Source organism: Epinephelus lanceolatus, chromosome 3 (assembly GCF_041903045.1).
Source record: "Epinephelus lanceolatus isolate andai-2023 chromosome 3, ASM4190304v1, whole genome shotgun sequence".
Classification (NCBI taxonomy): domain Eukaryota; kingdom Metazoa; phylum Chordata; class Actinopteri; order Perciformes; family Serranidae; genus Epinephelus; species Epinephelus lanceolatus.
Genome location: NC_135736.1, coordinates 38,769,684 through 38,784,615, shown reverse-complemented (window position 1 = coordinate 38,784,615; position 14,932 = coordinate 38,769,684). Strand labels below are relative to the sequence as shown.

The 14,932-nt window shown below is 40.5% G+C and overlaps 1 protein-coding gene across 1 annotated transcript in view; it reads right to left on the bottom strand.

Annotated features, from left to right (window-relative positions):
• The window catches only part of dnah6 (dynein, axonemal, heavy chain 6), a 64,617-nt gene that overhangs the window by 8,442 nt on the left and 41,243 nt on the right, over window positions 1-14,932 (bottom strand). Inside the window, exons 57-72 of the mRNA XM_078166339.1 lie at window positions 14,683-14,806; window positions 14,246-14,442; window positions 13,573-13,776; window positions 12,084-12,209; window positions 11,711-11,875; window positions 10,071-10,138; window positions 9,693-9,873; window positions 9,337-9,516; window positions 8,941-9,174; window positions 6,680-6,815; window positions 6,289-6,461; window positions 4,573-4,763; window positions 4,245-4,405; window positions 3,777-3,865; window positions 1,281-1,427; window positions 971-1,109 (exon numbers count right to left, since the gene is read on the bottom strand). Of these exons, the coding sequence (XP_078022465.1) occupies window positions 971-1,109; window positions 1,281-1,427; window positions 3,777-3,865; window positions 4,245-4,405; window positions 4,573-4,763; window positions 6,289-6,461; window positions 6,680-6,815; window positions 8,941-9,174; window positions 9,337-9,516; window positions 9,693-9,873; window positions 10,071-10,138; window positions 11,711-11,875; window positions 12,084-12,209; window positions 13,573-13,776; window positions 14,246-14,442; window positions 14,683-14,806 (2,515 nt within the window). The remainder of the gene's footprint in view (window positions 1-970; window positions 1,110-1,280; window positions 1,428-3,776; window positions 3,866-4,244; window positions 4,406-4,572; window positions 4,764-6,288; window positions 6,462-6,679; window positions 6,816-8,940; window positions 9,175-9,336; window positions 9,517-9,692; window positions 9,874-10,070; window positions 10,139-11,710; window positions 11,876-12,083; window positions 12,210-13,572; window positions 13,777-14,245; window positions 14,443-14,682; window positions 14,807-14,932) is intronic.

Here is a 14,932-nt window from a genome sequence, read left to right as displayed (position 1 = left end):
TTCGTATGTGTGCCCAGAATATATAATGATAATACATTATAAAGTATTCAGTTTTATGTTTGAAAATGTATTATCTAACAAAGTTAAATACAACATATAAAACTCCTTTGACAAATATATGTTCAACTCTAACGTCTGCTACAGTATGGCTTTAACAAAATTTAAATCATTAAAGAAAACTAAATAGGAATTGAAATTTGAATTTCCATTCAAACAATGTCAGGATTTCTGCAAGAGGTCTTAAAATATGTCAGCTTTTAACATTTTTACAGAAATGTGCAACAGGTATTCACTCAATTGCCACTTTTTTTTAGGTACATTTGGCTAAAAAATAACATAGTCTAATACAACAGGATGTAGTTATGGTGCTGTTGAATTGTATTGTGCTACACGGTGAGGTATTTCCAATATTTAGTCTACCTTTCTTGATATAAATGGGGTAAACACTCCCATGTACCGTGATAAATACTGTAATTTGTCAAACTATTTCATACTACAAAACTTTATAACCATAACATTTGGATTTCTTTATCTGCTGTATTTGACATAGAAAACTAGCTTGGCTGTACAGGGGAACATCTGTTCTTTTCCATTTTATTTCTATAAACACAAAGCTAAAAGGAAGAGAGCAGCAAAAGTTCACTGAGTGAAAGTTGAACAAATGCAGGATTGCAGCTGCAGCACAGAGTCAAATCGTGTTACAGAACTGCCCTGCTTTGTGAAATCAGCAAACATTTTGCCCATTACCCATTTCACATGATGCTTGAAATGTGTGTTGTTGACAAAACAACAGTGTGCAGTCTGTGCCACACATTGGCAAATCACCAAACAAGCCAGCCTTAGTGACCAAAAGAGACTGATTCCATCCACACTTTCTGCCCTGTTTAAAGCCACAAAATCGGATGTTTCATATAATGCTCAGCACACTGCACAGACACACACACTTATCCGTGTGTGAAGGCTTCCCTACCGGTGATGTAGATGAGAGCATCCCAAGGGATGGTGCCCTCTTTGCAGTAGAGGTTGAGGTTGAGCAGAGCGCACTCCCTGTCACTGTCGTTAAACTCATAGCGGATGTTCCAGCCCAGAGGACCAAACTTCTTCCGCTCCTAAGACACATGAAAAACAAGACACAAAAACAGGACAAACAGTAAGTAGAAGAATGGGCACACACCTGTGCAAACACATAAAACAGCATGCAAGAGAGTAAAACCATACAGTACAGGCACACAAAGCAGCGACAATCAAGTATGTGTGAGGTGTGTGAGAAAGCGTGTCACCTGGACGATTGCATGGAAAAAGCAGATTCCAAAGATGATCTTCCTCCACTGGTGTCCCAGAACGTGGTCTTCAAAGAAATTGTTGGAAATCTCTGTGAAGGCCCGTCGCATGTTGGCTCGCAGGCCTTTAGGAGGCTCGTTAGTCACCTGGCAAAGACAACCAGAGACACAGAGGGCTTAAAGGTTCTGTATGCAACATTCAGAGCATTAATATAGCAAAATATAAACACTAGTTTCTTTGTAAAGATAAAGTGGAGTGATGGCATCCACAGCAGAGAATGAAGTCACGCTACCTCCCTGATTAACACTGTTAGCTCTGTCAGTGATATGGCTGTTGTTGGTGCCCCTGGTACAGTTTATCATTTCAAAAAGGCATTCACCAAAGTAAAAACAATCATGGATTATTGTTCCAAATGCTTGTTTAAAAGTGTGTGTGAGTGCATATACAAATATATCATACACTGATGTTTTCTATTCCAAGAACAAAACAGATCAGGCATCAATGCAATTTCTATCAGTGGAAACCAAACACACCTAAGGCTGCATTCATAATGTATTTTTCAAACTAGATCAGATTATATGGTATGGTCATACTTTTAAGAGTTTGTTTTCAAAACTTTTTTTAAGCTACTGAATTAAAGAATGGGAAAAACCAAAGGATTAGAGTGGTTGGCCTGTTGCTACTGATGATATTAGTTGTAGCATCTAAATCCAGCTGTGTCAGATAGTCAAGTGATAGCAATGAGACCAGCTTTTTATACATATGTAACAGTATTGAACAGTATGAGGTCTAAAATGGTCTTTATGGTTTGATTATTCTCCAAGTCAGGGGTGTCCAAATGTTTATCAATGAATGACATCAGCGGCTACTTTCAGCACTGTTTGTGGATTGATCGTAGGACGTGACGTAGGAGTCCTCTCAACTATTCCTAACTTATTACAGAATTGCCACTAAAATGACAGGGATGATTCTTAGACCAACAACTTAGCAGTGTAAAAATTCTGACGTCAATATGCCTCTGATTATTCTTGTATGTTGCTATTATTTCACATTCTGGTGGCGCTGTGGCATGTCCCACATGACGTACAGTATACACAAATCCCAAACTGCAACTTCTCGATTTATGTCCACATCTACCATTAACAATTTAGGTGAACTCATAGACTTTTGAGGAGCTTCACAGTTTAACTTGCTTTAAACTTGGGCCCAATCCCATTTCTTATTTTTAACCATACCCCCATTTTCAAGTGCCCCTCTGCCCATCAGAACAGAGTTAAAAGCGGCAGTGTTTGAAATCTTCCCCAATGAAATGGGACAACCCTTCAAGATCCGAGCTTGTTACAAAGAAAAGGACAATAATACATTAAAACAATATCAAACAAAAAAATAAGATGGCAAGTGTCATTTTTAAACTTTTAATAACCAAGAAAACACATTTGTGGGCCTTTTTGTGGCCTGTGCAGCCATTTAGGTGATGACTTGCCATAACACTTGGTTTGGACTGTGCCTCTGAAAAACCTGTGTTGGAGGGCCATGTAGTCCTAACAAAAATCCCCTGGACACCCTACCCCTGGATGTGAATGCGCAAAACAGAGGGGTGAGGGCTAAGTGGTAGGAACAAGGGATCTATTGGTACTGAGCTCTAATGCACAGCACTGGATAGGCTCAGAGACAGCTGTAAAAACAAGTTACATGCAGAGTGTCTATCCAATGCATTTCCAGATCTTTGACTGGATTTCATTTTGGGTCAAGTCAGTTTTACTTACACACACACCAATGGAATAAAGTTCATGTAATCCTCAAATACACATAAAAAATAAATAATTTTTTACGACCACACAGCCTGGCATTACTGACACGGTTTATTCTGATGTTGTGACACTTTCTTTTTAGACGCTGGTATCACTTCTGTCTTTTGTTCAACAAATTACAAAGCATGCAAAATGTCACATAACATTCCATTAGAAGAAATGCAAATCACATCCACTTAGCCTTTTTACTTACATCCCTTATCCCAGCAGACACAACTAGAATGCCATTATCTAATGCTTTAGAACACGAACATCATGTTCCTCTTTGTAATTAATGAGCTTTCTGCAACCTACTATCTCAAGAATACACAACAGCATTGAAATTAATTATTAAAAGTATTTTGTACAGATGCAAAATATGCAGTATCAGCTGTAAGTTTCCCACAAAAATCTAGCAAGTTAAACTCAGTTTAAGTATTTAGAATATTTGCTTTCAAAGCACGTGGGTATGAACACTCTTTATGGAGAAGAATGATGAAGAGCAATGAACAACTGAAGTACGCTAAGTGGGGCAATTGTTAATTTGTTCAAAGCTGAAAGCTCTCTCTGACAGACAATCTTCAAATGAAATGAACTAAAGTGAGATTATAGAGTGGCACTGTGTGTGTGTGTGTGTGTGTGTGTGTGTGTGTGTGTGTGTGTGTGTGTGTGCGTGCGTGTGTGTGTGTGTGTGTGTGTGCATACCTTGACAGAGTTCTGAAGCACTGTAACAGGAAATTCTTTGGTCGGCATGGAACTGAGAAACAAACGAAAGTTCTCATGGATTGATGTGTCTGCAGAGGAAGAGAGGGGCCCGTTACTCACAGTCATACACAAGAAAAATAATAAAAAACTTAATGTGTCTCTGACTACAAAGAAAAATGTACACTGAAGTATTTTTTCACTGATAACAAATGCTGTAATAAACAAAGGAAACCACATAAACAACAGTTGTTTAGTCATTCGTGTCCCCAGAAGCTCAGTTATGTTGCAGTGTGTTTGTTTTCTGTATTTACTTGGTGATTTTCAGCCATCATGCACTAGACAGGAACAAGAGTACAAAATGTAATCAAAAATGGGTCAGAAGCCACATCTGAAATAGGTGTCATGATGCTCTGCCCTTGTGTGGTCATGCATGTAGTTACGTATGTGATGTGTCAGCGTGGTTAATACCTGGTTCAGCAAAGGTCTTGATGAGCTCCTCCATGGCTAACATCCAGGAGACCGCCAGATGACAGTTCTGCAGAAAGACCCAGTTGCCACTCTTCAGTGCTGCACGGATCATCTTCTCTGCTATGGGCCCCTGGCCTTGACCCAGCGATATTGACTCAACGCTGAGAGACAAAGAGAATAGAAATGCCCCTGTGATCATGTGTTAACAATTGTGATCATCACATCAAACTCCTCTGTTCGACATTTGTATTACTATTCACCTCTATTCTATCACATCACTCCACCCTTCTATTATCTGTCCTGTCTGTCTTTTTTTAATTTCTTTCACCTGTCAAGGCAACCTCTCTCTTTTGCAAAGCGCTGGAATGCACCCATGGGATCAGATCCTGTGCTCAGAATGAAGACCAATGGTGTGGAAGGGGACATATCGTTGTAGAGGTTTGCCAGGTCGACTGGAGGGTTCTCCACAAACTGCTTCCCGAGGCTGACAATCACAAACTCTGTTGCTGCAAACACCACCTGGACAAAATGGGGAGGAAGTAAATCAGAGAATATCAGGACAAAGTAGACAAGTAGGCGTAAAACTGTAGCATGTGCATGAGAGAATGTGATGGATGAAAAGAACAGCAAGCAAAAAGAGTTAGACAGATTTTATAATCAAGCTAAATGGCATTGTGGGGACACAGGCAGAAATAAAATGAAACAGGTAAAGAGGATGTTTTTTATCAATAGTGGACTGGACATCACTGATGAGACAGGAAGGCTTTGCTTTCTTAGATCCAGCTGCTGGCATGTCTGAGTTTCCCATGGTGCAAAGGACAGAAGACTTTTGTCTCAGGGTCTAGCTGAGGGCAGTAAGTCAGCACAGCTGTAAATTAGTGTAATTAGCCAAGTCTTTGTTGACTTAATAATAAAAAATTAACTGACATGGACACCAATTCTTCTTTTCTGAAATCCACAACTTGCTTCTGCTGCCTAACAGCGGCCAGACAAAAAGTTATTGCAGGTTTAACAAGAAAAGAGCACTCAGTAAAGTGCAGATCTCTGCAAGGGAGCCATGCAGAGATCTGCACTTTACTGAGTGCTCTGTAAAGTGTAGAGCACTAAGTAAAGTGCAGATCTCCACAAGGGAGCCATGCAGCCGCCAAAACTGATGGCAGCCATTCTAGACAATTCTTTTCCAGCAGACACAGCATCTTTCACATTAGTCCCAGATGTTAATAAAAATACAAAGAGGTGCTGTAGAAATCTTTGATTCATGTCATTCGTAACTGGACTTTTAACAGTATTAACTTCGCAAGCTACTGCAAAAAAGGAGGAAGTTACAACAATAAACAAAACTAAAACAAACAAAAAGCACACCGTTGAACTACAAAGCCTACTGACTTACTTACAGTAGAAGCATAAATATCAAGAACGAATTACAAAATCAACAAAATCTGCAACTCCACAAAATCAGCCAGGCAAAACGCTCCACTTCTTAAACAGTCCTGGTGTAGTATGCCATATGGAAGACGGGACAAAAATGGGTCACAGTCGGACCACAGAGAGCTGGGCCGGGTGGAATCATCCCTTCTGGCTGCTTTACAGTCATATCATGCCTAACCTTAGTGGATCGTAACATACCAGGTATGAAATTAATCTGTAGATGCTCCAGTTAAAAATAAGACCAAACTTTTCTGTGGGTGTGAGTTTTTGAGCCACTACAAAGGCCAAAATGTAGCAGACAGTAAGGTGTGTTGTTTTTAGCTGGTCAGTTGAGAGTAGTGAGGAGCCTGTCGTCAACAATAAATCAGCATAAAACAGTCAATAAAACAGGTTTTTCAACAATTTTGAATCACCACAGTGACGACATGTCCTTGAGCATACAGCCATACATGTGCACACAAAATATTAGACTGATTGGTTCAGTAGTTTGCAAGATTAGCTGCGAAAAAATAAATATACACACTTACACATGTTCACACAAACATGCACATACAACCAAATGCTTGTTCCCTTCAAGAGGAACAAATATCTTTCCACAGACTTCATTTAGGCTCACCTTTTCTTCAATGAAGCTCTTGATAAGGACGAGCTTCTGGAAGGCCCCCAACCTCTCACTCCAGTCACCTCTGATCCCACTCTCCTGTTTTACCTCTTTGGACTCCCCAACAGGAGACAACTCTGACACATAGCCTTCCCAGTTCTCTGGATTAATAGATGCTTGAAAATGTCCTAAAGGAGAGGCAACTGTCATTTAATGCTACGCAAATCTTCTGTACAAATCACTATGTGGTGGAAGAAAGGCAGAAGAATAAATAGAATATCTGACAGTGAAACATTATGTTTGTAACTAGGTCAAACATTCTAGTTTTTATATTTAGCAGAAACCCAATGCACTAAATATGGTGATTCTTGTCAGATCAGTCAGGATTACAGTTGGGTTGGGTTACCTAGCTTGATGTGGATGTGGGTTCTTGTGATTTCCTTGGAGATGTCCTTGAAGCAGGGCAGCGTGTCCTCCAGTTCACAGCATGTCTGCCAGTAAAAATCACTTAGCCATGGCACATCTGGCCGTTCTGCATAGTCCTGGGAGAAGGGGAAATTGAAAAGGAGACGATTACAACCATAAAGAAAGGAGATGAGAAAGAGATGGAGGACGGACCTTGAGTGAAGAGGCAGTAAAGAAGAATTAAAGGATGTCAATAAAAGTGTGACGCGAGGATGATTCAACATGTCTAAGGCAGGTAGACGTAGCAGATGAGAGACGGTGATTTGAAAAATTTGAAAGGTGCTCAAAATTAGCAAAAGAAGTGTAGGTGATGGATGTATTGAACCTGCTTTGCACAAGACAGGAGGCACAGAAGGGAAGGAGAGAAAAGGAGGGACGGCATTAGCATGATGATCACGACGGCTGACAGGCAGCACCTCCAGCCTAACTAATGCTATATAAATGGTGGATGAACACAGGAATATATCCCTGGGTGCCACTGACTGATCTGTAATGTGGCACAAAAGCGTCTAAATCGAGCTGAATCTCTAGGGGCCTTTTATTCCTTGCTCTGTTCTACCTTTCACCTTCTTTATTGCCCAAACCAACGATGCCTCAGCTGCACACCCTTCTGATACACCAGGGAAAAAAAACAATTATAGAGAAATACATAGAGAGAAAGAGAGTGAAAAGGTGATTATTAAACAAGGACTATTCTGAGGTCTATTGGAGTTTTAGTTCAGATGACCTCAGCCCATCTGAAGGTTTCTTGTCTGGTTTGAGGTACTAAAGCTTTTGCACTAGTCAGGGCCTATTAGCATGCCACATACAGGTTGTATGGACAGCTGAGAAACACAGATACTCTCCTTTTCTTATCTCTCTTCTGCAGACATATTTATTTTGTCAACCTCTCCACAGACAGATTTTCTCATATGTTCTTTTGTCTCTCACTTACTGTGTGTGTTTCCATCAGTCTCAGTAGTGCCTCAGCAATAAGTCGGCCAGGAGAGAGGCTAACTGCCGCTATGTGACAACTGACTTTTTTTTCAATCAACTCAATCCTAACATAAGAAGGAGGAGGGGAGGGAAGATACTGCCTTACATGCCAACCTGGGGGATTTTCTGAGGGAAAAATAAAGCAACACCTTGTTTATTTGCAGTTAAGAGGATCTTGCCGACAAACTGTGACGAATTTCCCTATTTTCATGTAATTTTAAGAATACCTGGATGCCAAAAAATATGTTTGTTTTTTTTTTTATTTGGAGCTCATGACAGTTAAAAATAGGATGTTATCTCTCGACTCCTGCAGGCAATTAAGCCTCATACCTTACAATTAGTTCTGGCTCCAGTGGTCAAATCTTCTGACAGTTGGCCATTCTGGTATATGTAAACTGATGTAGTTCAGCTGTTCTTTCTGTCAATAAGTTTGCAGCCTGTTGCACCAACTACTGTGTGTAAGTTAGAATGTAACAAGTTTGAATGTTGTGTAAGTGACATATCCTGCATAGTGTTCCTTTAACTTGAAATGTACACATTCCCTAAGCAGGTTTAAGTTAGATGGTTAGAAAAATGGAAGGGACTAAAGATAGAAGAACCAAGATTTTTTTTTAATATTCACGCCAGGAGCACAGACTACATCCCTTTACATTTATGATGACATGCACTATGTTCTACAGTTACTGTTGTTTTGAACAGACGGGGGCACAAGTATGATTTTATGTTAGGTTCACCTGCAGTGAAAACTGTTCTGGCACCACTTGGATGCTTGTAACAGAAACTAGCAGCTGTTAGGGGGCTGATATCCGCAGAATACTTTTGCAGAGATGGTTCTTCAGCAGTTCCAGAGACTTTTGTTAATATGTATTTTAGTCATGACCACATTCATGTGTGATAGAGCAGTCCTCACCTCAGTAAGAAAACATCAAAGTACAACAGAAGCGACTGATAAATGATCGTTGAATTATTCATTGGTTTCCTCCGATAAATATTTGGGTATCTATGTGGATACTGCCTTATACCAGAGTGCACATATTGATTATATTTGTAGCAAGGCACAACAACGCATTTACTCAGGAGACTGAGGTCATTTGGAGCATTTTTTTCTAACAATGAAGTGAGATCAGATTAAATTATTAATGAAGTAACAGGGACAATAGAGAGGTTCTTATCTGACACCAGCAATTCACCAGCATGGACTTGTTCTTACTTGATTTCCCACCTTACCTTTTCCAAAGAGGCAGTTCCTCTCAGGAAGTGTTGCCACTCAGCATCAGAGATCTCGCCACGCTGCCTCATGATCTCTACACACAACATGAAGCTGTAGATGAGCTTGTGCTGCTCGAAGAGGCCACGGGACACATTGATGTAGGAGTTGAGCAGGATCTGGTCCAGCAGGATCTGAAGACGCTCTTCTAGCACAGTGCTCTTCTCTGATGTCTCAATGGTGGAGTTAAAGAGCTGAGGGTGGAAAATGAAAAGAACAGAAAGATACTGAACAGGAAGAAAATTATTATGTTACAAAGGGGCTTAAAGTCTCATCATAATGTGTTTCTTACAACAGCTTAAAAAACAAAGAGATTCGCCTGCAGCTTAAAAAACGAAGCCTCTACTCTCTCTCACCTGTTTGAAGTACTTGAGGGAGAACTGGTACATCGGATCAATCTCAGAAAGACTGGCGATGACAAAGTACAAGACTGAGCCTCGGGTGGCCACGGGTCGGTAACGCTCCCTTGCAGAGTTGATCATTTCCTCTGTTGCCTCTGCCTCCTCCAGACGATGCTTTATGGCCTCTGATGTCACCTAAAGAATGGAGGAAACAGAGGAAAAGACAAAAAGAAATAGAAGAAAAGCAACAAAACAAGAACAGAAGAGATATGGTAGAGGAAAAGAGGGAGACAAAACAGGACAATATGAGATTAACAAGCCAAATTCCAAACGCATGTGGAAATGATCTTTGAAGATGATCCATTTGCCACCTTTGACTCCTGAAGAGTCTGAACTAGCTCCTCATTGTCAAGAATATTCCCCTCCGAGGTGAAGAGAAGCTTAAGGATCCGGTCTTCAATATCTTTTAACTGGTTGCGGTCTGCATTGATTCGCAAAATTAGCTCATTCCTCTGTTCCTCAAGGTGTGGACTCTCCAGACGCACCACGTCACTGAGGAGAGAAAAAGGGTTGCAAGAGGATCGGGGTAGAGAAAAGAATGTCGGAGAAAGAAACTAAATCAAATACAAATATCCTTAGGTAAAAAAGACAATGCAGTTAGTCATTACTGAGGTACATATAGACGTACATATAGATTTTTGTAAATGCAATTTGTTTTTTCTCCCATGTGTGTCTATGCATGTTTGTACCTCAACAGTTGGTCCTCCAAGCCAGACCTAGTCACGGTGAAGTTGATAATTGTAACTTTGATGCAAACCTGATGGGCAACAAGAAGGCACACACGCACGCACACACACACACACACACAGTGAAACTGTCAATTCAAACACAATTCTACATGTTCCCCAAACAACAACTAATTTGCAATGGGACTTTAACTGCCATGGCACTTAAAATCTTTCATGTTTTTGACCTCTGATGTAAAACCAAAATACAATAGTCAAATGGGCTCATGTTGTCTAAGTTACTGCCCTTTTGCACGCAGGTTTGAAACAACACTGGAATAAAAGCTTGCATTCACATAGTGCTGCTGCTCTCCTGGGCTGCTGTTGAATAAAAGGCCACAACACAGTTGGTGAGCTGGCAGGAGACTACATGTTGACAAATGCCTGCAAACTGACCACAGTCGATGCCCATTACGGGAAGCCAAGCACTAATTGTACCAGGGCACAAAGGTTCTTTTGTGTTACCATTTCTTTTGGTCTACAAAACGTGTTTTTGTGAAAGCTAGAGCTGCCAATCTTCCTCTATAATCCCATTTGAATTTATATAAAAACTTTTCATGCCCAACTTTATTATTTCTGACCCAATTAATTAATAGGGGTTTAAAATAACAAGTTTCATCATAATCATTATCATTATCAATTAAATTGACTCCACTTACACATATAAAATATAGTTTTGGCATTAAAATTCAGCTCAATAATAGTAGTCAAGTGTCACTGACAAAACAGTTGCTTTTCACTAGTCACTAATATTAGCTTAAGCCTGTGGCATTTGCTTTCATTTTGCTTAACATAACGAGTTGTTGTCAGCTCAAGTGATGTTCAATTGACCTTTCTCTCCTCTCCTGTTCTCTGCTATGGCACGGCTTTGAGTGTGCGTGGATGGGCGAAGCGCAGAAAGGAGAGAAACTAGCGCGACTGTAAATGATAGCAAAATGAAGTAAACACTTCCCCACTAGCGCAAATCATTGATATCCGAATTAAAGGGTATTTGATGTTATTTTGGTATTGAAAAATGATTGTTTTGAACTGTAAAATAAGATGGCAGCTGGCTGGAGTGAGATTGCTGGGGGGATGAAAGTTTCCAGTTTGCTGGATTAGGCTTATCGTGGTAAATGACAGTAAATGTCATTTCCAGGACATAAAACAATATAAAACGTGTTTTCTGTTTAAAAAGTGTACACGTAGAAAGATAGCAAGTAGGCTACTCACCTATCTTTAAAGTTACATCTCCAGTATGATCTCGCATAGCCGATAGGTATATGAGAGAGACCGATTTTGATGCGAAAGTCGAATACTCAAATTGTATTCGAACAGTAAGTTCGACATTTAATTGGTATTTATTTTGTTACTATTTGATTTATATTTGACTCCCAAAATTAAATTTAACAGCCCTGCTGCAAGCCTATAAATATCTGGTTGCCATAGCTGTAAGCTGTTTGGGCTTCTTTCTCTAAAAAAAAACCTTGAGGCAACCAGCAGTGGTGTGCTGTTGTTCATCTAATCTAAGACTCCAAGTGTATCCACTGGCATTGCATCTTACAACTGTTTATGCCAGGATAACCTAATATGGGGATTTACAGGAGTATGCATGCTGCCCTCACCTCTGGTAGGTAGTGTGGGTTGGCCATCTTGGTGGTCATATAGAACCTGAAGTTTTTGTCATAGTCTATATCTGAGTCTCCAAGTCGGATCAACGTCCGTCCACCAGCCACGAATGTCTGCTTCAGCAGGATGGGCTCCAGAGCTGGATCTAGGGTCTCCTTTAACTAAATACACAATACAAAAATGCTTACACATAAATGATAATAAACAACACTGTCAAATAAAGGTCACATAGCTCAGTCAGTGGAAGTAAATATGCAGCTCTGTTAAATGGCAAAATTGTAAATTATACACACCATCAATTATACATGGAATCATGTTTTAAAATAAATCACCTCCTTAAGGCTCAAACATGTTTATGTGTTCTCCTACCTCCTCTAGCAGTACAGGCATGCCCATGCGTATGGCATTCTCTAGGGTGCGAAGAAAGTTTGGGTCTGTCAACTTGATCACTTTTAGACCATTCTTGGCCTCCTTGGAGCGGATCCATCTGTTGGCCTGAGGATAAAAGAAATAATATTGTATATTATATTGTATATTGTAATATCTAATGTAACAAAAGACGGCCTGTTTACATAATATGTACAAGATAAGAATGCACTGTCGCATTTGATGTAATACAGGGAGACTGTGGCAATGGTAGGGCAGTGATAAAAAACATAATACTGTATGTGATTGAGCTCAATCCTGTGGGAGTGTACAATACATCATCTACAGTGAACCATGTATCTGACAGGCACAGTCAGACACGGAAGGCTTCACAAACAACCTGTCTGACCCATATGTGCATTCCTGTTTATGTAAAGCAAGACAGGGCAGTGCTGCTCAGAAAAAGATGACAGACAAGACTTACAGGGGGGAAGGAGGAAAAAAAAAGCTCAAACCTGACAGGATATAAAATTGGACTTGACAGTGGTCAAAAAGACACAGAACAGTGAGCTGAACGGAAGCCTCAAAACTGAAGTTTGACAATATTGCCATCCTGTACGTGCTTGTAAATCTGAGTGAGCTGGTTTGTGTCCTTTCTGTGTGGGGAAGCTGGGAACTGCATGTCCTGGGGCAGCGGCTGGTCTTGACTTTGTCTCTGACTGTGTCTGACAACAAGTTCTATTTTAAGAGAGATTTATTTGTTCTTTCTGCTGGTATCATGGCCATGTGGCCAGTGTAACATCACATGAAATCCAGACAGACAAGGAAGGGTAAGCCCACATCCAAACTAATGTGTAATTTTAAGATAGTGTTTTAAACAAAAATGATTTCCATACACACAAGCATTCTAGCGCTGTTTCAGAAAGAATCTCTGTCCTTTTTAACACGGCTGAAATCATATGACCATTAACTGCACTAGGCATGCGCATATTGGTATAAACACGAAGCAGATTGTCTACTCTGCCATTAGCTGAAAAAACAGGCTGGGAGTTGTTCCAAAGCAAATATGACGACAAATTAGAGCGATACCGGGAGCATTGTTAATCGCTGGAAGAAGCCGTGGCAATGGGAAAAGAGTAATGTTGGGCTACCCACACATGGAGGTTTGTTTCAAAAGGTTTGTTGGCTTAGCTATAATGTTGTGGCCTGACACATTGTAGCTGTTAAGACCCGATCGAGAAGCGAACAAGGGTGTCTGCATCATCTTTTACAAATCATCTGTTTCCGCTCCTCCGGACTAAAACGCAACCCAGGAGTTTTCAAACTGAAACAGGGTAAGCAGCATTTTCAGATGTCTTCATTTTAGGGGTCCCAAAATGCTGGATTAGTGTAGACACTAGGTGTAAACACTGCAATAGTTATGTGTTTAAAAACAAAAATGCATTAGTGTGGATGAAGCCTAAGTTGGGTTAGGTCCCAGTTTGTCATTCACCTGATCCTGTGGGTCAATCATAAGAGGCCAGCGACGGCCCTCGGTTACCAGGATCCCGTTCTCTGTAGAGACGGTGTCACGAGGCAGACCCTCTGTGTTCCACTGGCGGATGATAAATGGGTCACCCAGAATGTTGATCAAGCTGAAGCTGGAACTGATGGGGATGTTCAGCTCCTGGCACTGCTTTATCCACTGGTCAATCAGCTGGGGAAAGGGGGCACACACACATGTATGAGTGCATTCATTTTAGTTTTCATTAATTGTTTTTTTGTTTTGTTTAAAAGATGATTGGTTTGTGGTGTTTTATTTTATATCTTTGTTTCTGTATTCTGCATATTTTATAATGTTTCTACTTTACTAATCGCTTTCTTATCACTGATTGTAATAATGTACTTCTGTGTTTTAATAATGTACAAACACATTCAGTTCAGTGCCATTAACATACATCTATTTTGTCCTGGGAATTGATTCTCTAAGCAGAAGTACAATAATTAGACAAAATTGGACTTTATTTTCTTTCACAAAGACAGCGCAACATAAAGAGGCGTACTGTACTGTTAGAGCAAGGAACAAGGTGTAAGACTGCAGAGTATGCTCTTACTAAACCTACAAGTTCTGCACACCAGAGGAGTCCTCAAAAGTTCTGAATTTAATTTCATCAGATTGAACCTACCAGCTGTCTGTAGTGGGAAGTGAATGCTCCATAGTAAGCCACACAGGCAGCTGCAATAAAGACATTCCCCACAATGTTGATGATTTCTTGCTCAAACAAGGCAACGCTTTCTTCCCAGCGTATTTGCTCATCGCCGAGAGCAGAAGTTAGCTTCCCTGCCCTGGTCAACCGAGCCTGTGTCAGAGCCATGGTGTTAACTTTGAAGTAAGAGAGGGGAAAAAGTATTAGCAAGGTAAATGATGGCAGACTTTCTTCCTCAATTCCAGAGGGTAATAAAACATCCTTGTATGCAGAAATATAAGTGAGCACTTCTTGGTAGAATTTCCTCCATCTCTTGAGATTTTCACACATCAGTTCGTATTAAATATACAGTAGCTGGGCAGTTTAAACCCCAGAACGAGTTTAAAGTGGTAAAATGTAAAGTGCACACCCCTTACCCAATTCTTCCTTCTCGTTTTCGCTGCTCTCAAACTGCTCCTGTAAGACCTTGATCTGGTCCTCCACCTCCTGAAGCTTTTGCTGCTTCTCCCTCAGGGTTGCCATCGTCATGTCCAGCTCCTCCTGCATGGGTTGGAACAGAGTAGGGAGCAGAGGAAAATACCATTAATGAACCACTAAGGGAACATTAAGTCAATGTTTTATTCTCATTATTTGGTCTAATATGTGCAGGGCAATCCTGACTGACAC